This window comes from Drosophila tropicalis, unplaced genomic scaffold, assembly GCF_018151085.1.
Source record: "Drosophila tropicalis isolate 14030-0801.00 unplaced genomic scaffold, ASM1815108v1 contig_573, whole genome shotgun sequence".
In the NCBI taxonomy this organism is placed as follows: domain Eukaryota; kingdom Metazoa; phylum Arthropoda; class Insecta; order Diptera; family Drosophilidae; genus Drosophila; species Drosophila tropicalis.
The window spans coordinates 3,856,222-3,879,297 of NW_027173049.1; the positions used below are offsets into that span (position 1 = coordinate 3,856,222).

The window sequence follows — 23,076 nt, forward strand, 5'->3', positions numbered from 1 at the left end:
ACAGAGTTGTATTTCACCGATATATTTCTATGAAATGAAGAAATATAGTGTGACCAGAGACCATTCATGGTACTGATGCACATGGCCCAGTAATACACATCACTTTGAGCGGCATGAGTGAAAATAAATTTAAGATTTGTTAAGTAAAATGCAGACGAGTTTTAAACCTTCAGCGACACGGGACAGGGCACATGTAACTAAAATTACTGATAATGTTGCAATTAAAAGCGTCTTTTTAACCAAATTAAGCCCACATAAAGACAAGAAGAATACAAGTCATGCACAGGAGTCGAAATCTGTGCATATTTTGGAAAAAAAAGATCGGGAATCTGATTTAAAACAGAAAAATCTTGCGAAAGCCATTTTAAAGCCAGCTCCACAAATAAAACTCCAAAGGCTATATAACAGGCATTATAAAAACATTAAAAATTATAAATATGGTGAGTTGATCGAAGCTTGGGTGCATATACATATGTACATACATATGTATGTAAGTTTTAATACATACTTTGAAATACATGTCAAATACATTTTAGTATAATTGACAAATATGTACACGAAATATTTAAAGATTCAACATAATGTCAAACGTATTTTTCAGATTTTGAACAATCTGGAAGTGACTTTAAGAAACACAAACATGTAATTCAAAATTACAAAGGTGAGAAAAAAAAATGTTTTGCGGATTAAATTTATTACAACTTTCATACAGGTAAATGCTGTTATTCTGCTGGATTTTGTTCTGATTTTGCTGAAAAATTAAAATATTCGTTGGACACAGATAAATTTTTCTTCATGCCCAAAATTTTAAAATTAAAGCAAAATAGGCTTAGTTTAAATTTGGATGGCCCGAAGCTAAATTGGTCTTGCGAATCGAACAGTCCAAAACTTAAGTATCCTTGGGAAAATAATTGCTCCACTTTTACTGCTGAATCAAAAATAAGAAAAATCTATGTTTATAGAGACAAACATGAAATTATTAAATTAAAGGCAAGGGAGCATGTGGACCCAATTGATAACACTGTAGAGCTATCTGCTGAAAATTCCCAGAAAGATCAAAATGTCATTCATTACCCGTTTTCGTACGAAGTACAAGATGACTTTACTGAACTAAGTGTGTTTGAAAATAGCCCAAAGGGCAACCATGTTTTGGGTGTTATCAAAGGTGACATTGAGTTTTATGGAACATTGTTAATTACACTCCTGTGGGGCCAAATATCTATTAACGGGTTTAACGCTATTCAAAATCAACCACTTACAATTTACTCTCCCAGAGGCATCAATTGGGTATCTATAAAAACTGTGAGAAGGACGCTATCATCCACAGAAGACAATATAAACCTCCAGGAGTTCAATCATTATTTTTCGTATATGCAGCTGGAAAATATAAAAGATAAATATAATAACAAAGGGGATGCCATAGTGCTGTTTCAAAGAAATACTGCAGCTAAGAATCTTGTTTCAATATTTAATAGAAATATGGCTCAAAATATTTTTCCTCAATTTCATGGCACAAATCGTCCACATTACCAAAGTGAATTTTTGCTTAATTGTCTAATTCAACGGGCTAGTAAAGCAAATATTTTGCAAGTGCCGCTTGTGTGGGCTAAAATAAAACTAAAGGAAAATAGCCGTCTGATTGTGGTAGGTGGCAAAAATGTTGGTAAGTCCACACTAGTGCGTTTTTTAATTAATCGTCATTTACATCGATTCTCCCGGATTTTGTTAATTGATTTGGATATTGGACAACCTGAAGTATTTATTCCTCAAACAATATCATGTACCCTTATTAGCGGACCCCACTTGGGTCCGGGATTTTTTTCAACAAGGAACCAGATAGAGCTTACGTCGTTGGAGATATAAATATTGTGATGTGCGCTGAACAATATGTTCGGGCTGTCAAACAGTTATTAGAGTATGTTCACAAAAATCCTGTGTACATGGAGATCCCGTGGTTAATTAACACCATGGGCTATAATAAAGGATTTGCTCAAGAGCTTATTGCTTTTCTTATTGAAACAATCAAACCCACAGATGTGATTGAAATCTCTAGTTCCATGAGCATAAATAATTTTGATTTCTCTTTGGAATGGAAGTTGTTGAAGAACGCAAAACCCAATATCTGCATAAACGAACAGTTAAGAGCTGCGAAAATTAAAAAATATTCTTTGCTTCGATTGCCCGCGATGGTACCCTATTGTGAAATTTGGACAATGAGTTCAAAGGATATGCGCTACTTAAATATATTAGCAAGACTTAGCAAATGTCTAAACAGTAATGTAAACTGTTTTTCTGGTTGCCAACCTTTTCGCGCATCACTTCAAGATCTGCAAATTATACATCCCAATTGTAAAACGGCCGATCGTGAGGAGTTAATCGCAGGGATGGAAGCTAATATAGTTTATTTGGGTAAATTAACATCCAGAGGATTGCCAGAGTGCCTGGACTTCGGTAAGTAAATATAAATTCTACGTTTAAAAAATCCATTTAACGTATTAAATTAATTTTTCCGTAGCGGTAGTTCGTGCCGTAGATTATGTTCAAAACATTGTGTATCTCTTACCTTCCTTATCTGTTTCGGCTCTATCCCAAGTTAATTGCATAATTTTGGCACGTGAACTTACATTACCGACTGGGTTCTTTAAGAATCAGGGTCCTTCTGTAGCCAATGATGTTCCATTTGTTTTTCGCTTAGATGGTTCGAAGGCTTCGAAAGCAATACAACAGATCTACTGCCGACCGTCAGCCTCTTTTAAACAATCAGCAAAGGAAAAAAACAATGTACACGCCAATAAACTGTAATTATTTCCAATATTTTTTACAATAAAAATAATTTATATTAGTGGGACAGATTATGTACGCCTTTAAGCATACGACGCATTAGAACACGCCTTCCCTCAGTTGTCGGTAGACGCTTGTCCAACCCATGGACGTTGGTTCGTTTGACTTCTCGAGGTTTGGGAAAATGACATCGGACCTGCCAAAAACAAGTGAATGTTATATATCCTTTTTTCTTATCAAATATTAACAGAAAACGTTTGTACAAACTAAGTCTAACGACTTGGAAAATGCACTTCGTCAGAAAATCGCCCTAAAGTTTTTATACCCTTGCAGAGGGTATTATAAAATTGGTAAGATGTTTGAAACGCACAGAAGACGTTTCCGACCCCATATGTCATCGATATTCTTGATCAGCAGGAGAATCTGAGTCGGTATAACCATGTCAGTCTGTCCGTCCGGGCGTATGCGTTTTACTCACGCCATCTTAAAAGCTATCGGGTTGATTTTTTTCTGTGCTTTTTATTACCAGATCAAGTATGAAAATCTTGAGGATCGGACCACTATATCATATATGTATATAGTTCTATACGAAAAGTAGGTGAAGGAGTCGGAGTATCGCTATGAAAATTACATATGTGATAGTATTGGATATAAAACCTCAGATCCAAAATTTGAATCTGATCTGATCAACTGCTGAGAACGAATGTGTATGCAATTCTTGGGTTGTGTTCCCAAAAAGTGCCTAAAGAATAAAACGGTCAACAGTTATTTGCAACCTTTGCTTCACAGTGCTATAGTGCTAGCTAGGATCAGCTGTGGGAATTCGTAATGTTGCATGTTTTTATTCATTACCTTTGGCTTGAGTAGAGTCCGATCAAAAATGTGGTTTTGACGCACAATTATACTTTGTACCGTGTTTAAGGCAAACAGACACGTCCTAATTTGTAAAAACCTACAAATACTGATGAACCTTATTGAAATAGTAAATTATTGAATTTAGGTACCTGTGAAGTACATTCTGAAGCATCGTTATCTCTTATGTAGTTTTTTATGTAGATTCTACTCCAATGTGCAGTTTGCGTATATTGTTACATCAATAGTGATTTAGAACTCAGATCAGTAGTATTTCCAAAATAATCGATTGATTTTTTTTTTTTTTTTTTTGAGATTTCCGTTCAATAGTTGTTAATAGCATATTCTCACACGACACATCACAGGTAGTGGCTGGGAATAACAGTGGAACTGGATCAGAAAATCACACTGCCACATGAGAGGTAAGAAATACCAGAGATGTGGATAGAAGCATAATTATTGATTATTTCTTAAAATTTTAATTAGTTAGCCCCAAAAGAAAAAACTTACCGCAGCTTAATTGAGGAATAAACCGATCTACCCGTCCAACCTGGTCTACTACCAAGTTTACAGCAAATCGATGATAAGCTCCCTGGCACCTGTGAGTTGGACTTAATACAGCCACAAATCCTGGACATTCAACCCATCAGGAAACAGAATGGAACTCCCTACTAATAAACCTCTGCAGTCTATCAGTCTTCGTATCGTACTACATCATATAGTTATTTAAAAAATAGGTGAAGGTGCTGGATTGTCCCTATGAAATTTACTAATATGATAGTTTTTTTACATAAAACATCAGATCCCAAAATATCCATCACTTCGGATAAATAGAACACAAGTTACAGACAATATAATGAAAATGATATTTGGTAGGTTTTATCTGTGCCTTGATGCATTGAGTTACAGAAAAAGAGTTTGGAACATGTAAAAATATTATTACCAAGGACTGCAAGATTGTATGTACATAAAAACTTCTTCACAGCCGATGTTAGTTTCTTCGATATTTCTAGCCAAACGAAAATTTCTAATGCTAATGACTTAGATTTGTATAATATTCGCGCAGATTATTTACTTACTTACTTCATTTTTTTAATGCTAATAAGAGAAGCAAAATTTGTTTTTTGTGCAAAAATCATGTTTATCTTTTTGTTCCTTCAATAAATAATTTACTGTGCTGCAGCATGAGCAACTTCGGCACTGCCTTTGTTGCTCCACAGTTACCTTATCATCCCGTCAAGTAAGTCCGGATGTACGCCATTCGGTACCTCTCCAGGATAGAAACCCATCTAATCTGCATGCCGTTGCACACTGGTTGCGCTTATATGGGGCTGGTGGCCAAAAATACTTCCCGTAAAGATAGAGAGCTGAAATTTTTTTCTGGGTATTAGAGATGAATTTATATAGCATACAGTAAATATTTGTGAAAGAGAAACTCTCCACACACACAGCTCTGCAGCTTCCTCTGAGAGCTCTCCAATCGAAACCAATGCGTGCTCTATAACCTTTGGTGCATGAATTAAAATTTTATGCACTGTTGCTGGAAGGTAGTACCATGGATACATTTCAATTAATTTATTCGCTGTATCTAGTGCGAATTTTTCGAATTTTTTTATATTTATTTTGTATCCTGATGCTAAGGCTTGCAGTATCGTAGCGCATCGGGCAATAACTTCTTCATCAATGCCTGTAATCTGAGATGCTAAGCTTGGGTTACTGAATAATTTCCTGGCAGTATTGCCATCGTTGGAGTTTCCTCTACCTCCATCCTTTGGCGTATCGACCAGTAACCCCATTTTCTCTCGAAACTCCGCTTGAATTTGATGTTTTTTCTTTGATACAATAGACTTGAGTTCTCCCGATCGTACTTGCCAAAGCTGAAGTGGGACGTACGATGTGACAAATAAACTTTTCTCGTCATTAATACCATTGGAAAACGTTTGTTTATATTCGCTGTGGCCAGTGCTGCCATCGAATCCCCATTTTCCAATTAATGTTAAAGTTTTTTCAGTTTCATCCAAACGTTCTTCAATTAAATTCTTTTGAAGCTCTAAAATACTTGAAGCCGTGTTGTCTAAAAGACTTTGTAGTTCCACTTCTGCATGTGTTTCGTCTACAACAATATTGTTTGAATATCTCAATGTTTTGAACTTAAGAATTTTTTCGTAACTTGGCAATAAGTTATAGGAAACTTCTGAATTTATAAATGATCTAATGACCAAGTATTGGTGTTTGGACAACCCAATGTCGACGACAAGCGACAAGACCTTTTCAATATTCATTTCAGTTGCATTAAGGATTGACTGAGAATCAGATGAGCGCAAAACAGAAGCTGCAGACTCATCATGCTTTTGTAGTAGGGCTATTCGGCGACGTTTCGTCCTTTTTGAGGACTCAACAAAATCCATTTTGGGCCGTCCACGACAAGAACTCAGATCAATTTGTTGAGCACTACCAGTAGGCTTCAGGACGATAAAAACTTTAGTTTTTAGCCATTCAGATTGGTATTGTACAACTAAACTTCTAATTCTTTTGTACTGAATCCAGAAGGCAACTATCTTTTTGCAAATGTACTGAATACATTTCTTCAGGTCAATCGTATTGACTTCGTAACCTTTGCTTTTTATGTTTAGTGCCAGCAAATTATTTATGCCTTGCATTTTTTCGGCATTCGTGCCTTTTTCTTTGCACCAAAGATCAAAAATGTGGATGCGTGAAAACACACAGTTATAAGATGCTCCTATACAATCAAAATAAAATGTGCAAAGCAAACATAAATTATTACAGTAAATTGAATGTAAGAAAAGGTACAAAACAAACGACGAAAACGAAAACGAAACCAACAACACAAAGATCAACTGATAACGGTGGATATTTGTCCTATGAAAATAAATAAGACCACTTTAGTTTATGAATATGAGCTAATTAGCAACTTTTAGCAACTAAACTTTTCATGATTATTACCTTAAAACATTGAAAAATACAGTGATGGGGGCATCCGGGGGCAACACAACTAAAACTTTTAGTAAACATAAAAAAGACGTACACAAAATACACAAAAAAGGTTAAGACGTTCAAAATCACACAAAAATGTTTGAATTGATCAAATTAATCTTTAAATAAACATTTATTAAAGTAAATACCTTCAATTACAAAATCCATTTTAAATTATTAATATCGGACCACTTTGTCAAACGTTTGATCACTTTGAAGTACGAATTTGCAATGACAAAGTACATACAAAGCTCAGACGGGCTGCAAAAATGTACACAAGTTCATTCTTTCAATGCTATTTTTAGAAAGTTCCGTTAGATTTGCGGAAAACCCGGTTTGGCGTTTTGAAGATTGAACATTTTAGTGTCGATTTGTGTTCGTTTTGTCCAAGTATTTTGTGATGATATTTTTGATTTTTGGCCTATGGACGCAACCAGTGTGCGTTGGCCAGCAGTTCAAGTGCTAGTGCATTACTTAAACTGCTGGCCAACAGCAAGCAGGTTAGACGCCTAAAAAGAAGTCACCCACTTGACCTGCGATTTAGACCAGAGGCGGACTCGTGGTTCCAACCCCATTTCATGAATACCTTTGACAATATTAGCTTATTGTGCTTTTAGGATAGATCGAGAATAAAATAAGTATTAAATGTTGATTTTTGCGACATGTTAATTGTTAGTGGTATGATTTTCCTGCTCGAGGTCAATTTGTTGGGTAAATAGAAACAAAAATAAAACAGTTTGTTCCAAAAAGCTAGACTAACAATTAAAAGGTCTCAAAAATCAACAATTAATATTTATTTTATTTTATCACGCTAGTGGACATTCACCAAATTTCGATGCAGCAAACATAATAGACCAAAAGCAACATTACAACAAACGTTACACTTTGGAGATGCTGCATATAATAAATACCCCGACAAATATAAGACTTAATTAAAAGGTAGATACCGACAACTGCGCGCATTTATACCGGCATTTATTAGAGACAAATCAGTGTGTAGCTCCAAGTCACAGTGTGCGGACGTATAAAAATAATTAGGTATTTTATGTTGTCAAATTACTGTTATGTTAATTACAATTAAATGTTATTTGCAGTTGCCCTGAGGACGTTTTTTTAAAGATCCGAATTTGTCGCTACTGTAAATTTTAAAAGGGTTTTTGGAATAACTATCCTTCGCAAAATGACTAATGGTCATACCATGTCTTCAACAATAAAACTAGTTTGGAATATGAACTAATTTCTTTCATTCATTGCAGAGGACGGACGTTTTTATTTTGCTCAATAAATTTAACTTTTTGTGCAGGATTAAAAACTTTGCAATCACACGACACATCTAGAACAGAAAAAAACCCCCAATGTCACGTGAGAGGTAAAAAATAGCAGTGTTGTTAAAATAGGCATAATTATTGCTTTTTATTAGCATTCTAATATATCGCATTTGAAAATCAATAAACACCAGAGAACAGCCATTTTAGTGTAGGAATCTTATATTAATTTCGTGTAGCTCGTGTTTTGCTAGAATCAGATTTTCTTAATATGTTATATTCAAACCAAATTAACCTTTAACTATTGCAAAAACACCTTTGCAAGTGGCCTTCAAGCAAACATTTAAGCAAAAATATATATTTTTTGTGTGTATGGTTAAGAAAACAACCAGAGGGCCCGGGGTAAATTCGACCTCGTCAAAATGTAAGTCACTGTTTTCGACCGATCGTTTCTATGAGAGCTATATGATATAGTCACCCAATCTTGATCGAATGTGGCACCGTCGTTTATAGGTGTAATTAACAGTATTGAATTTCACGACAAAGCTCAGAAAATAAGGAAGTTATTGGGAAAAGTTACTGTTCGTGACATTGCCGTTTGTATGGGACCAAGAATGTAAAGCCCGTATTTTAAGTATCGATTGTTAGTAGTAAGTTAGTATTTATAGTATCGATTGTTAGTATTAAGTTGCCTATGGAAAATATCGGTATGCGGCCTAATGCCAGTTCCTCCTTCTTCTTCCGGCAACGATACAACGAGACAGACGCACTAGCTGCGCAGCTAAAAATAAATCTTTTGCCATCGTTACTTATAACTATATTTTTCAGAAAATAAATACAACTTTACAACTCAGAAGTGGGATGACTAACCGAAAGGACACATATTTCGGTACAAGGCAGACCACACGCTCCACATCCAAGGTGGCCGCCTTCACGCCCGCTGCTGTTACTGACTCCACTGTCATGTCCACTACGGTGCCTACCGCTGCGGGGCCGGTTGCCATTGTGCCCGCCGCTGCTACTGACTCCATTGCCATGTCCACTACGGTGCCTGCCACTGCGGTATCTCCTGTATAAAATTAATATAAGACTTTGTAAATTGAAAGAGATTAAATATGAAAAAAATCTATGATACTTATATATTATATACTTATATATATGATATATTGGGGATAGATATAGCGGTACTACCGCACGATAAGAATGATATTGTATCTGCCGAATTGTTGTCTGATTCTCCCCTTCTAAAAACTTCTGCAGGACCTTCGGAAACACTGAATGATGCACTTATGGCTATATATGCCATTGAGGCCCTGCTGTCAATGATTCAGAGTTTGATATAGAGGCCACTTTACGGGAAGAGCAAGCCGCACTTTTAAGGTCTATTATTTCCACTGCATATGTACAGGTTGCCCCTGAGTTAGTTGAGCCCGTGAACTATGAGATGAAAATAGAACTGACTAGTCAAACTCAGATTTTCTGCCGTCCCCGCCGTCTGTCACACCATGAACGCATCGAGGTGCGTGAGATCTGTGACGATCTCTTGAAAGCTGGCATTATTCGTCACAGTAGTTCCCGTTACGCTGCCGCGATTGTCCCTGTACGTAAGAATTACAACACCATGAGAAATGTGTAGATTATCGGCCGCTGAACAAAATTACGGTTCGGGATCATTTTCCGATTCCTCTGTTAGATGATTGCTTTGAACACCTGGGTGGTAAATCATTCTTCACCGTCTTGGACTTGAAGAACGGGTTCCACCATGTGAAAATGCATCCAGATTCAATCAAATATACTGCCTGATGGTCAGTTGGAAAATGTACGCATGCCCTTTGGACTTTGTAATGGCCCTTCCGTGTTCGCTAGATTCGTTTATTCTGTCCTTAAGAAATTCATAAACCAAGGTCAACTGGTGATATATATGGACGATATATTAGTAGCATCGCATGACTTTGAAACCCATCTCGAAATACTGACGGAAATACTGTATACGTAAAGAGTGAACGGGCTATGCCTGAAGCTGACTAAATGCCGTTTTGCGTATAGGGAATTAGAGTATTTGGGTTACTTGGCCAATTCTGCCGGTATCACGCCTGAGCCAGCTTATCTTCAGGCGATACGAGATTTGCCCATACCAAGGAATAGCAAGGAATTAGAGCGCTGCTTAGGTTTATTCTCCTACTTTTGCCGATTTGTACGTGGTTTCGCCAAGATTACATATCCGATGTCCCGATTGTTGAGAAAAAAATACCCTGAAGGCAAAACTGATTGAATTACCTGTGTTATCTATCTACAACACGAAGTTTGACACATAGTTACACTGTGACGCTAGCTCAACTGGTTTCGGAGCAGTGCTCCTCCAGAAACAAACCGACGGTAAATTGCACCCAGTGTTCTACTTCTCTAAGATAGCCTCCGCTGCCGAATGAACTGGAGACTTTAGCTATCGTGTATGCTTTGAAACGTTTTGAGACGTACCTTAAGTTCATTCCGTTCAAAGTCGTGACGGATTGTAATTCCCTGGCGCTGACACTGAGAAACGGTGGACATTCCGCGAAAATTGCTCACTGGGCCCTGCTGTGTATTTATTATTCCGCTTCCGCTCAAGACAACCGCATCACGCTACAGTATTCCGAAAGTGCCCCTGCCGTTTGATACCATTCATATTGATCATCTAGGTCCCCTTCCGTCTATACGCTCTAAGAAAAAATATTTTCTGGTTGTCATTGAAGCTTTCACTAAATTTGTGAAGCTGGACTTTGCAGCCACTACTAATTCGCGTGAAGTATGTCAGACGTTAAAATCTCAGTATTTCGCGAGTTACAGTAGACCCCGACGGATTATCAGTGACCGCGGTACCTGCTTTACTTCTTCCGAATCCGCAGAATTTCTAAGGGCCAACAATATAATTCATGTGCAGAATGCCACTGCCTTACCCCGGGCCAACGGCCAAGTCGAGCGGGTTAACCGTGTCTTGGGCCCTATGCTAGGTAAATTGACGGAACCTGTGGACCACACGGATTGGGTTCAACAACTGCCGAACATAGAGTTTGCATTGAATAACTCCGTCCATTCCACAACAAAATTTGCCGCTTCCGTACTCCTATTCGGGGTTGAACAACGAGGTGTTGTAGTAGATGAACTAACCGAACGGTTGGGTGAGAGGACTGCGGAAGTCGATGCCTCAGAGGTAGACGTCCGGAGATTGGCCTTCCGTAATATTGTCAAGTCTCAAGAATATAATGCTGAGTATAATGCGAATCATCACCCCCCTGCCGTTAGTTTTGACGAAGGGTATTTCGTAGTTATTAAGAATGTAGATACTTCGGCAGGTACAAACAAAACACTTATCAGACGGTATCGTGGCCCATAAGTTGTTCACAAGAAACTTCCGAATGACTGATATGTAATCCGGGATGTGGAGGGCTTCCAGATCACCCAACTGCCGTATGACGGGGTACTAGAAGCCTCCAAACTAAAGCTATGGGCAGCCCCTGATCAAGATTGCACTTCAGATATCCAAACAAAGGCAACACTTAATGTTGTTATTTACCCCTTTGTTAGCAACTAGAATCGCGGTCGATTCCTTGTCAGGACGGCCGAGTTGTAAGATGTCAGTTATTTAGGAATTCTGTTAAATGTTCACACATATATCGAAGCCCGTATTTTAAGTATCGATTGTTAGTAGTAAGTTAGTATTTTAAGTATCGATTGTTAGTATTAAGTTGCCTATGGAAAATATCGGTATGTGGCCTAAGGCCAATTCCTCCTTCTTCTTCCGGCAACGATACAACGAGACAGACGCACTAGCTGCGCGGCTAAAAATAAATCTTTTGCCATCGTTACTTATAACTATATTTTTCAGAAAATAAATACAACTTTACAATTCCTTGTTTTTACTACATTGAAAAGTTATCGGCAGTCTTTTTTAAGGGACACTCCCATTATACTGATCGCAACGATATTTTGTCCAAATTTTTAAACATTCTTATAAATTTCAACCTATTGAGTGATTATATATTATATTTCAACCGTGTGATTATATATCCTTATAAATTTTTACAAAAGTGCGAGAAAAATAATCGAAAATAATCGGTTATTGATTTTAAGCCAAGCCAAGCAGCTTCTACAGATCCCAGCTGTATCCCAAGAGTCTGGCCAAGCTTTGAGAGAGCTGCAGACGACAATTCAAGGTTGCATAACCGAGCACTCCGGGGCGAAGCGCTGCGATAGTCCGAGGCAGTCGCCGTTGTGCTGCCCAAAATTGAGCTTTCACTCCTGACGTAAAAGGGCGAATAGGCGATGTATGATTTTAAGATTATGTAATTTTAATAAGGTATCATTAATTTCAATTTGGTCGATGGCCTACTTGAAGTCCAAGAAGACTGGCATTGCTTTGGCGTCTTTTGACTACATCCAGTAGGGGAATAGTCTATACACAATTAATACTTATAGAGAATTACTAATTGCGAGGTCATGTTCTGGTTTTACAGGTTTTGGAATCATTATAATCTCTGCGCACTTGCATTGGGTTGGAAAATGACAAAGATCAAAGATTCTGGTAAACAAGTTGGCAAGTAGCTGAATTGCTCTTGTTGGTAGACGCTTGATCGTGACTGTATCAATGCCGTCGTAGCCAGGGCTTGTGGTCGTCTTTAGGCAGCCGATCTCCGATCTGACCTCCTCAGGCGTGACTCGCCTGGTGGGAAGAGCCGTTTGGTACTTGGCCTCAAGAGAGGACAAAGTGGCATCCGCGTTTTTATCAGTTCGGAGTTCCAAGTATAGCGCTTTCAGCTTCTTGGTGGCACGGTTAAGGTCTTTTTATCTAATGGATTCCATTTTTTTTTAATATTTAAATTTTAGTTTCTTCTATTAGCATTGAACAAAAAAATGAATGCTAAGATAAAATTCCGGTACAGATAAAATATTCCAAATAGCCTCAAAGTGTCCCTCATTGAATAAATGTCGACATTGTGGAGGCTTACATCACACAAACATGCATCAAACATCAAACGTCAGGGAAATTATCAACCAGACGGGCCTTCTAGTCATCATCAATCGCAACATATTAGTTATAATTCATATGACGAAAGTAAAACATTTGCAACATCGATGTTGACTCACCAAGCTTGACGAGCATTGCTTCCAACAGCAATAGTTCTCATTCAAGACAAACTTGGTGGGTTTCAGCTCGCAACCGCATTACTTGATTCGTGCTCTGAGCTTATCTTTATAACTTAAGAATTAGCCAAAAGGCTTCAGCTTCCGTTTCGTTACGATCATTATGAGATTGCTGGAAACGGTGAAATACGTACACATATGAAACATTCCGTATCTACCAGAATTTCTTTAAGAATATCTCCTGACGAATGGAATATGGAGTTTATCGTGACTAAATCTATACTTCTACCTCAGCCGGAAAAGAGACTAGATGTGTCAAATTGGTCCATTCCCAAAGAATTAAATCAGCCACCCGGAAAGGTGGATTTATTGCTTGGCGTAAAGGAGTTTTCTGATCTACTTAAAACAGGTGAAATTAGTTTAGGAATTGGTCTTCATCAGCTAGTGGAAACTGCATTGGGATGGATAGTCGGGGGTAAGATTTCTGAACCCCAATCAACTCAGCACTACACTTGTAATTTAGCATAACAGCAAGACCTTAACATATTATTAGAAAGGTTTTGGAAAATAGATTAAATACATGGAATTCAAAATAAAGATATTTCCTTAACCTCAGAAAAACAAGCATGTGAAAGTGACTTTCAGGTGCACACACAATTCCTGAATTCAGGGCGCATACAAGTTCTGTTGCCATTCAAGGAATCGCCTCTTTGTCCTATACAAAAAGACGGTTTTCTTCAACTCGAAAGACGGCTTGCATCTCAATACCAATTAAAAGAAAGGTGCATCGAATTTTTAGATGAATATCTTAAGTTGAAAAACATGGAGGCAGCTTCGTTAGACAATTTGCAACAGGGAAATCATTACATTATTTCTCTCCATTGTGTCCATAGACCGCAGAGCTCATCAACTAAACTTCGCGTAGTATTTGACGCTTTGTCTAAATCATCATCAAATATATCATTAAATGATATGCTCATGGTTGGTACTATTATTCAACAAGATCTGATCCTAATATTACTCTCGTTTCGCTTGTACCGTCATGCCGTTACAGCTCGTCTCACCTGAGGATAGAAGTTTCCAACAAATCTTGTGGAGAAAGAACCTATTCAACTATTTCAATTGAATACTGTTACCTATTGTAGGTTACCTATTATCAATATTGACAATAGTGATGTCACCAAAGTTTGTCGTGGCTGCAAACTGAAGATCAAATATTATTTCGATTTGATCTTCCATTAACGCAATACCAACAAAGCTGTATGATCTTCTAGGACTATTAGCGACAGTCGAAGTACGCTAAAAATTCCTGATCCGAGAATGGTGGATCAGGCTTGGACTGGGACGACACGTTGCCAGAGATCTTTCAGACTAGATGGCAACAACTGAAGCTGATTTATCTAATCTTGATATGGTTCGCGTAAATCGCTTTGTTAACACATCACCAAAAAATAATTGTGAAATCCATGGATTTTCGGATTCCTCAAATCGAGCGTATGGATGTTGCATATACGCAAGGGTATTAGACAACGGAAAATATGTAACTTCATTGATCATTTCGAGAACGAGAGTTGCGCCCAACCAATCTCAAAGTATTACTTTGCTTCTTCACTTGTGAAACCTACACCGTAAATGCACGCGAATTGGTCCGAAAGGTTGTCAAAAGTTGCACACATTGCTATCCATACAATAATCAGCTGACCGTCTCCTGGTCGAACGCCCGTTTCTCTATGTGGACCATTCCTTGCTTCGTACCGCATTCGATGCAAAGTTTCCTACAAAACATATTTGGACATATTTGTTTGCTTTTCTTCAAAAGTTATTCATTCATTATTTTATTCTATGTTTGAAGCGATTCATCGGACGACGTGGCATACCCAAAAGGATTTATTGTGACAATGCCACCAACTTTGTCGGAGCATGTTCGCAACTTGAAAGCTTCAAACGGCAATTCTGTTCAGAACTCAATGTAAAAAATCTGGAGGAATTTAGCCGAAATGCCGGCTTTGAATTCAACTTTATTCCACCGCGCGCTCTTCATTTTGGAGGCTTATGGGAAGCCGCAGTAAAGTCAATGAAGACTCTGCTCATCAAAAATTTTACCTCTTCTCGTTTAACGAGCTTCAATCGATTTCAATTCAAGTGGAGGCAATATTGAACTCCCGTCCAATATCCATTCACAGCGATGATCCCAATGACGGAGAGGCCCTGTCGCCAGCCCACTCATTGATTGGATGTTCATTGCGAGCGTTCCCTGAACCGGTAGTGAATGATTCCAAACTTTCTTATCTATTTCGTTGGTAAAAGGTGACCTATCTCAAGCAACGCAATTAGTTTTCATCCATGAAGACAATCTTCCACCGCAATGCTGGATTACTGGTCGTGCGATCGAAGCTATATTTGCGGCAGATGGAAGGGTCAGAGTAGCCGATGTTCGCACCAAGAAAGGAATTATTTGTCGCCTAATCTGCAAACTTGGTTCATTGCCTTTGAGAGATAAGGTTTTTGTAAATTGAAGGAGTCATACCTTATCCTTCAACTACTTTATCCTTAACTAAGATTTGTATATATTAAGATTTCTTATATTATTTGTTTAAGATTATTGAAATTTCTACTACTGTATTTTTATTAACATGTTCTAAAAGCTTCTGTTACATGACTCATGAAGAGCTTCTAACTCATGAACCCGAAATATAAAAAATATTTCTTTCTGGATTTCGAAGAGGAGAAGACTTATATTTCCTTACTCCACTCCACATGCTTTTGAGCATTGGAGTTTTGTACCATCTGCAACTGGACAGATCAAACATTGGCGACAATGACAGGTCCTTTGCACTTCGCTAAATTCGCTAAATTCGTTTATTCGTTCATTTGATTTCATTCATCGTTACATCATCATCTTGGACAGTCATCATTGGACTTTTTCATCTTTACATCATGATCTTGGACAGTCATCATTGGACTTTTTCATCTTTACATCATGATCTTGGACAGTCATCATTGGACTTCTTCATCATTACAAGATGATCATCTTGGATAGTCGTCATCGGACTTCTTCATCATTGGCCTTAGCGAGACATATCATTGGAGCCCAACTTGAGTGTGTAAATTTACATTATCGATTTCCACTCAAGTTTTGACCTAATTGCTACTCATTAGCGATCGTAAAGCTTTCACATACTTTACACTCACATCGGAGTAAGTACTCAAACTGTTATATAAAAAAACGATGTACATATTAAAGCTCACTTATTAAGTCCTTGAGTGAAACTTAATGCACTTGAGTGTTTTATTAAAACTATACCTCGTTTAGCTCAGATTTAATTCATTTCAAACTTGCTACATTTCTTCCGTTAAGGGCCCAAAGCGTCTCCAGTTGAAACGCATCTCCTACCTCATAGATAACAACAGAATCAACAGAAATCTAACATTGAAAGTTTAAGAGCTAGAATCGATCTTGAAAATGACACTATTATATTAGAATGTCAGTCTCAAATTGTTGAGTCGTATTTTAAACAGGCGTTACAAATTCTAAGCAATATTGAGAAGCTAGATCCAGCAGAAGAGAATCGGGCAGGTGTAGAAAACCTTTTTATAAAAAGGAAAAACCAGAAGAACTTAGTTTTTTAAATTCATCGGCTTATCATGGTGGACATCATAATCGGCTTCCATCCCTCAAATTACCTAAATTCGACGGCAGATATGGGGAATGCAAAAAATTTTATTTACAAATATGGTACATGAAGACAACTTTTTGTCCAATGTGGATAAATTTAACTTTTTAATAAGTTGTCTATCTAGCCAAGCTCTAAGCGTAGCTTCGCCATTTCAAGTGTCAGACGAAAATTATCGCAAGGCTTATTCTTCTTATTTTCCTAGAACATATTTTAAGTTTATTTAACATTGCTAGCATGAAGACGGCAGATGCTGTTACCCTCCGTACAATTTTGGATACGGTTTCAGCTCTCCGCGGATCATTGTTGTTTCTTGGGTCTGAAGCTGATGTATTAAACGTAGTACTTATTCACATTGTTATGTCATAAATTGATCTTAAATCCAAATCCTTTACCTTTTTGCTGGTCTTTTTGTGCAGACCGGAAAAAATCTGCATTTTTAATAAACATCTTTAATTGAAACTAAGTGACAATGGTGGTTAAGAAGCCCAGGCCAAAGAATAAGCCAGTGACCAAGAAGGTGGCCCCAGCACCTTTGGCCGTCAAGAAGCCAGTTGTGAAGAAAGTTGTCAACCAGCTCTTCGAGAAGCGTCCCAAGAACTTCGGCATTGGCCAGAATGTTCAGCCCAAGCGTGATTTGTCTCGTTTTGTGCGTTGGCCCAAATACATCCGTGTCCAGCGTCAAAAGGCCGTGCTCCAGAAGCGTCTGAAGGTTCCACCACCAATCCATCAGTTCAGCCAGACTTTGGATAAGACTACCGCTGTGAAGCTATTCAAGCTGCTGGAAAAATACCGCCCAGAGTCATCGTTGGCCAAGAAGCAGCGCTTGAAGAAAACTGCCGAAGCCAAGGCCAAGGGCAAGGAAGTGGAACCCAAGAAGAAGCCCAGCTATCTGTCGGCCGGCACCAACACTGTCACCAAGCTGATTGAGCAGAAAAAGGCCCTATTGTTTGTCATTGCTCACGATGTGGATCCTCTAGAGCTTGTGCTCTTCCTGCCTGCCTTGTGCCGTAAAATGGGTGTACCCTACTGCATAGTCAAGGGTAAGGCGTCTTGATGGGTCGTCTGGTTCGCCGCAAGACCTGCACCACCTTGGCCCTGACCAGCTTGGATAATAACGATAAGGGTAACTTTGGCAAGGTCCTCGAAGCTGTCAAGACCAACTTCAATGAGCGCCACGAAGAAATCCGTCGTCACTGGGGCGGTGGTATCCTTGGCTCCAAGAGTTTGGCTCGTATTGCCAAGCTGGAGCGCGCCAAGGCTCGTGAGCTGGCCCAGAAGCAGGGTTAAGAAGCAGCAGTTTTGGATCGATCGCGGAGAGAAACTATTTTTAAAAGTAGTACACAAAGAATGTGGATGCAAAAAAACATCAAACAAATAAATATTTAAGTGTAAAAAAAAAAAAAAAAAAAGAAACAAATCATCGGGTTCAAGAATACGATAAATTGCCAGACTGGGCAGACTGTTATCAAAGTCATTGTCAGTCGACATTGTCAGTATGTGGAAGGGTATCTGCGAAACCGACAATAGGAAAGAACCGTCAGGAACAAAATTCAGAGTACTTCGAAAGTATTTGTTGCAGCCCAAAGCAGATGCATTCAATGTCAGTCAACTGGGTATAGGTAAGCATTCTGTCCAGTTTTTATTTCGCTACCTTTTATTGGGCGATTCAAGATTGTAAAGACAGCGTGATTTTGTTTGAATTGCCTCAATGAGGGTCATCCAGCCTCAAAGTGTCCTTCATTGAATACATGCCTGGACGTTGACGCATACTATGCGAAGTACGTACAAGTGGCCCAGGACATATCCTGTTTCACGCGAGCCCAAGCAGAGAGCTGTCCATCTCGCGGCCGACCGACCGTGGGGCGCAGCCGTATATCGGACGGCACGATAGCGTGGACAAATATAAATAAAACGGACAAACAATTAAAATATGATTAACTACAGCTAATTATGAGCTAAGTGTGATAAAATAGACGTTTTCACAAGGGGAAGAGAGGCTTCTGATCTGATAACGGGATACAGAAGATTGTAATCAGAACATAGGACTCGAAAAGGTTTATGCAGGGAATAGTTAGAAGTACAGTGTTTTAAGGATAGGGGAATACAATTTCTAGTGGGTCTACGAGGTACAGATAGGTATAACTGGTTCAATAGCTCAGAAGAGTCTATTTCATCTATTAAAAGCACCAAGCATTACTCTAATATTAATTAAAGAGGGAAGGTTGATTAAAAGAAGCCTACTGGAGTATGATAGCAATAGACTTTGCGATCCCAATTTCGAGCGCGAAGAGCTAAAAGCAGGAATTGTTTTGCACAGAGTCAATTTTGCTTTGGTGCGTCTCATATTGAGGTGACCATCCGTACTCTAACAAGGGGAACTTCAGGTATGCGAATCACCGATTTGGATGAATTTCGGATATGTTGTAGAATACCCCGTCATTTGAAGCTGTGTGAAATATTTCGGCGCACTATTCTATATTTTCCTTAAAAATCGTTATAGTTAAAGTTATAGCTTCGGAGAGTTATAGGTAAAACTCCGAATGGTCTTCAAGCAGGACGGCGGTGTAAGGGGTAGAGTTCCTGCCTAAAAGTCAAGAAATGCTGGTTCAACCCCCGCCCGGAACAAGTTAGTTTTGGTACAGAATATTTCCGGAGTCTTACCATATTTTGATGACATTGTAATAATGGGAAAAACGGAAACGGAATTGGCAACTAGATTACAGGAACTGTTTATACGTTTTGATAAAGCCGGACTGCGACTACGCAAGGACAAATGCCAATTCGGAGTACCATTCGTTGAGTTTTTAGGGTTCAAAATCGACTTAACTGGTATCCGACCATGTGCCGATAAAGTGTCGGCAATCAAAGACGCACCAGCATCTAAGGATAAAAAGCAGTTGCAGGCTTTCTTAGGACTACTAAATTTTTATCACTCATTTTTGCCACATAAAGCAACAGTGGCAGAACCCTTACATCGTCGTTTGGATAAAAACGCGTTTTGGAGGTGGGACAAACAGTGTGAGAAGTCATTTTCTACACTTAAGGAACTCATTGGGTCAGACGACGTACTAGTGCATTACGATGGTTCATTGCCACTAGTTCTAGATTGTGATGCGTCACCATATGGACTCGTTGCAGTTTTAAGTCACAAAATGCCAAATAGAGCGGAGAAACCCATCGCTCCCGTACCTTATTCAAAGCTGAGCGAAATTATGCTCAGATTGATCGAGAAGCTATTGCCTTGGTAGCAGGAGTAAAGAAGTTCCACAACTATGTCTACGGTCGTACATTCACACTAATCACCGATCATCGACCTCTGTTGGGTATTATTACCACATCGAAAGCAATTCCAAACATTATTTCAAATCAGATGCTTCGTCGATCTTTATTCCTGTCAGCATATACTTTCGAGCTAGTACACCGCTCCGGATTAAAAATGGGCAATGCGGATTTTCTACGTCGTTGCCCACTGTCAGCAACATCAGACCCTATTTAGCATCAACGATGTGCTTATGATCGAATTAGTAGCAACACCAATCGTAAGTGCTGAGTCGATTGCCGCTCAAACATCGAAGGACCCCATATTGGCGAAAGTATCAAACTGGGTGTTAAGTGGATGGCCTGACATGAAATTGGAGCAATAATGCTTATCCATACTATTGCCGTCGGGAACAGCTCTCTACAAATAAAGGAGTCTTGATTTGGGGAAATCGCGCCGTAGTTTCACCAAAATCCAACAAAACAATTTTAGCTGCTCTACATGCCGCTCATCCAGGCATTGTTAAAATTCCGTCTACACATCGACTTTGCATTGCCTTTTCGAGGAAAAACCTTTCTTCTGGTCGTGGATTCTTACTGAAAATGGCTAGAGGTTGCGGTTGTTAGCTCCACTTCTACAGCAGCTACAATCAAAGCTCTCAGGCAACTGTTGGCTACGCATGGGTTACCAGATCAGTTAGTGTCAGACAATGGCACAGCATTAACCTCCGAGGAGTTCAAGGCATTCCTTCACAACAATCTGATTCGACACATTAGATCAGCACCGTTTTACCCAGCAACAAACGGCCAAGCAGAGCGAATGGTGCAGACCACCAAAAACTACCTTAAAAAACTATCTCCGAACAATAATACTATGGATCTAAGTCTTGCTCGATTTTTGTTTAATCAACACATAACTCCACATTTAACGACAAATCGCTCGCCATCTCAGCTGTTGTTTAATCGGGAGTTAAAGTCCTACTTTGATAAACTACAGCCACAAAAACTTTCTAATGGAGCAGAGCCATTTATTAATCAATCGAAATGTTTTGGTATAGACAAATCCATTTGGGTACGAAACTATGCATCGGGTCCAAAATGGATAGAAGCCTGCATATCCGAGCAAACAGGACCAGTGTTTTACAAAGTTCGTTTGACAGAAGCGTCATTATAACCAAATTCGAAGCCGAGTTGAACAAAAAGATGTAAACATATCAAATCAGGCACCATTAGCAACTGATGACAATACGGAAGATCCTGTTTCCAGTAACCACTCTAGACAAGAGAGTCCTACTCGTGATGATCCTCAGTCATTGCATGCCTCACCGACGCTACGACGCACAGTGGGGACTTTTGGCATTTTACATTGCAAAAATCATAGCTTCTAAACCATTTTAAAAATTTAAGATGCATATGATAAAGAATAGCTTTAGCTTTAAAATGAATGTTTGTCATGATTGCTGGGTGTTCGTGGTGCTGTAATATTCAAGGTCAAAATCAGAAAACATTTCCGAGCATGTTTTTCCTTTAAAACTCAACATTTTGGGACTATAGTTGCTATTTTCCATATCCTTTTGTGATCGCACGTGTCTCAGTGAAGCAATAAGTGGGTCCGAAGAGGCTGCCAGCATGTTAAAAAGGTCTTCATTTTGTCTAACACGAAAAGTTTTTATTGTATTAGTATATTCAAACCTTTTGTAGTCTTTGTTTTTACATTCCTGTGCTTCTTCGGATTGGTAAACACTGATGTTTTATTAAATCCTTTCCGTGAGCCAAAATCCTATGTACCGTTGGGGTAAGTTTTTTTGCGGATACAATTAAGTCAAAAGTTGAGCAGTCTTTGAAGTACATTTAGCAAATTTTTCACCATTTACCATTTCCTTGCAATTTATAACATTCAAGATAAGCCACCCTTTTAATGATCTCTTGACTAATACCTGTTAAAGATGTCATTTCATCATTTTCAAAAAAAATGTCCTTAAAGGATTTCCGTCTCGGTGATATGGGCAGTCAACTTTCAATCCTAGTATCCGAGAGAATTCAGCTTGTATAATCCCCTTCCTACTCTTTATATCCTCAATCTAACATTGTAGAAAGGCATATACATCATAAGGTAGTATTTGCAAAACAGCATTACGCAATGTTATCATTTAAATACAAAGAAGCTATAGGCAAATACGCATGCGCTCTTCTTCTTAGCTCTATGGCTTACGCATCGCTGTCGCAGGTCTCCGCATATTGGGACCATATACATCTGATAGGTCAATATTTCACCTACCTAGTGTAAGTAGTCCGGCATTGATCCTAGTTGATCCTTGTTAGATGTATTCCAACAAAGTTCAAAAAATGCCAATATTTAGTACATTTTTTAGACGCTTCTAGTTCAATAACGATTTAAGTAATTATTAAAATTTATGAAACATGCATTAATAAAGAACATACTTTTCCGATAAAACCAAAATCCAAGATCGATTGTTGAAATCGCCCAATATTCAGTTTTAAAGTTGCGATTAAATTAAAATTATCATTTTTTCCGATTTACTAAAAATGTCTCAACTATGGGCGCCTCTAGCACCCATGAATCTTAACCGATTTCAAAATTTTTTTGGTTTAATTCATAAGACCTATCATGCGTAAGCCATCTGGCAACGCTATCTTAAGCCCCAAAAGGCCAGTCCAGCCCTGTCGTTCGCAGCAAGCACACGCGTTTAACTTGCGACATTCATTTATAACTTTGTATCATTAAATCAATAAACATTCCAAGCAGATATTTCAAAGTATGATAAACAGAGTCAAAGGCCTTGCTGAAGTCAGTATAAATGATCGTGTGAGATGTAAATTCTAATAGGTTAGTAGTTGTCGATGTTGGGATGACGACATAATTGAGCTATAAAAATGCTGCAATTTAGATGTACCTAATTATTTTCTCCAATGAATTGGGTATGGCAGACAATTTAGAAATGCCCCTATAATTGAAGGCTTCCTTTTTATGAAGAGGAATAATTCCTTCCGGATAGTCGGTAGGGCGGAAGATGTGACGGACGGTGTAAACAACTTAAGCATTATAAATTTTGAACGAGCGACTGGATCCAGAACGTAATCTGTCTTCAAGTCTTCAAATTGGATAA

The 23,076-nt window shown here is 38.6% G+C and overlaps 3 protein-coding genes and 2 long non-coding RNA genes across 7 annotated transcripts; 4 read left to right on the plus strand and 1 right to left on the minus strand.

Moving 5' to 3' along the window:
• Positions 1-3: 3 nt before the first annotated feature.
• On the plus strand, positions 4-2,848 carry LOC137575615 (polynucleotide 5'-hydroxyl-kinase NOL9). Its single transcript, XM_068288246.1, is given in 5 exon segments — positions 4-440; positions 602-661; positions 782-1,816; positions 1,819-2,451; positions 2,516-2,848. Coding segments are annotated over 5 exon segments (2,307 nt in total). The 5' UTR covers positions 4-148; the 3' UTR covers positions 2,803-2,848.
• On the minus strand, positions 2,783-3,985 carry mRpL34 (mitochondrial ribosomal protein L34). 3 transcript variants are annotated; one of them, XM_068288251.1, is made up of 3 exons: positions 3,786-3,925; positions 3,634-3,733; positions 2,783-2,977 (listed from the first exon to the last, which is right to left on the minus strand). In XM_068288251.1, the coding sequence occupies exons 1-3, from the start codon at positions 3,806-3,808 to the stop codon at positions 2,840-2,842; spliced, it is 261 nt and encodes an 86-aa protein (XP_068144352.1). In that variant the 5' UTR covers positions 3,809-3,925; the 3' UTR covers positions 2,783-2,839. The 3 variants fall into 3 exon arrangements, 2 of the variants coding, with proteins under 2 accessions (XP_068144352.1, XP_068144353.1); XM_068288252.1 differs by having other exon boundaries at positions 3,634-3,718; positions 3,786-3,909; XR_011032205.1 differs by lacking the exon at positions 3,634-3,733 and having other exon boundaries at positions 3,786-3,985.
• Positions 3,962-4,815, plus strand: LOC137575620 (uncharacterized). The gene is made up of 2 exons (XR_011032206.1): positions 3,962-4,055; positions 4,120-4,815. It is a non-coding gene; the product is annotated as an uncharacterized lncRNA (long non-coding RNA).
• A 2,812-nt stretch (positions 4,816-7,627) lies between these two features.
• On the plus strand, positions 7,628-8,975 carry LOC137575621 (uncharacterized). The gene is made up of 3 exons (XR_011032207.1): positions 7,628-7,665; positions 7,722-7,996; positions 8,721-8,975. It is a non-coding gene; the product is annotated as an uncharacterized lncRNA (long non-coding RNA).
• An 8,118-nt stretch (positions 8,976-17,093) lies between these two features.
• LOC137575616 (large ribosomal subunit protein eL8-like) lies at positions 17,094-18,002 on the plus strand. The gene is given in 2 exon segments (XM_068288247.1): positions 17,094-17,741; positions 17,744-18,002. Coding segments are annotated over 2 exon segments (816 nt in total). The 5' UTR covers positions 17,094-17,159; the 3' UTR covers positions 17,978-18,002.
• The last annotated feature ends 5,074 nt before the right edge of the window (positions 18,003-23,076 follow it).

Excerpts from the sequence above, each read along its gene's own strand:
- mRpL34 (XM_068288251.1), bottom strand. The coding sequence starts at position 3,808 with ATGCTTCAGAATGTACTTCACAG. Across the intron at positions 3,734-3,785 it reads CTTCAGAATGTACTTCACAG|GTTTTTACAAATTAGGACGT; the intron begins GTACCTAAATTC and ends CAGTATTTGTAG. Across the intron at positions 2,978-3,633 it reads GGACTCTACTCAAGCCAAAG|GTCCGATGTCATTTTCCCAA; the intron begins GTAATGAATAAA and ends TGTTTTTGGCAG.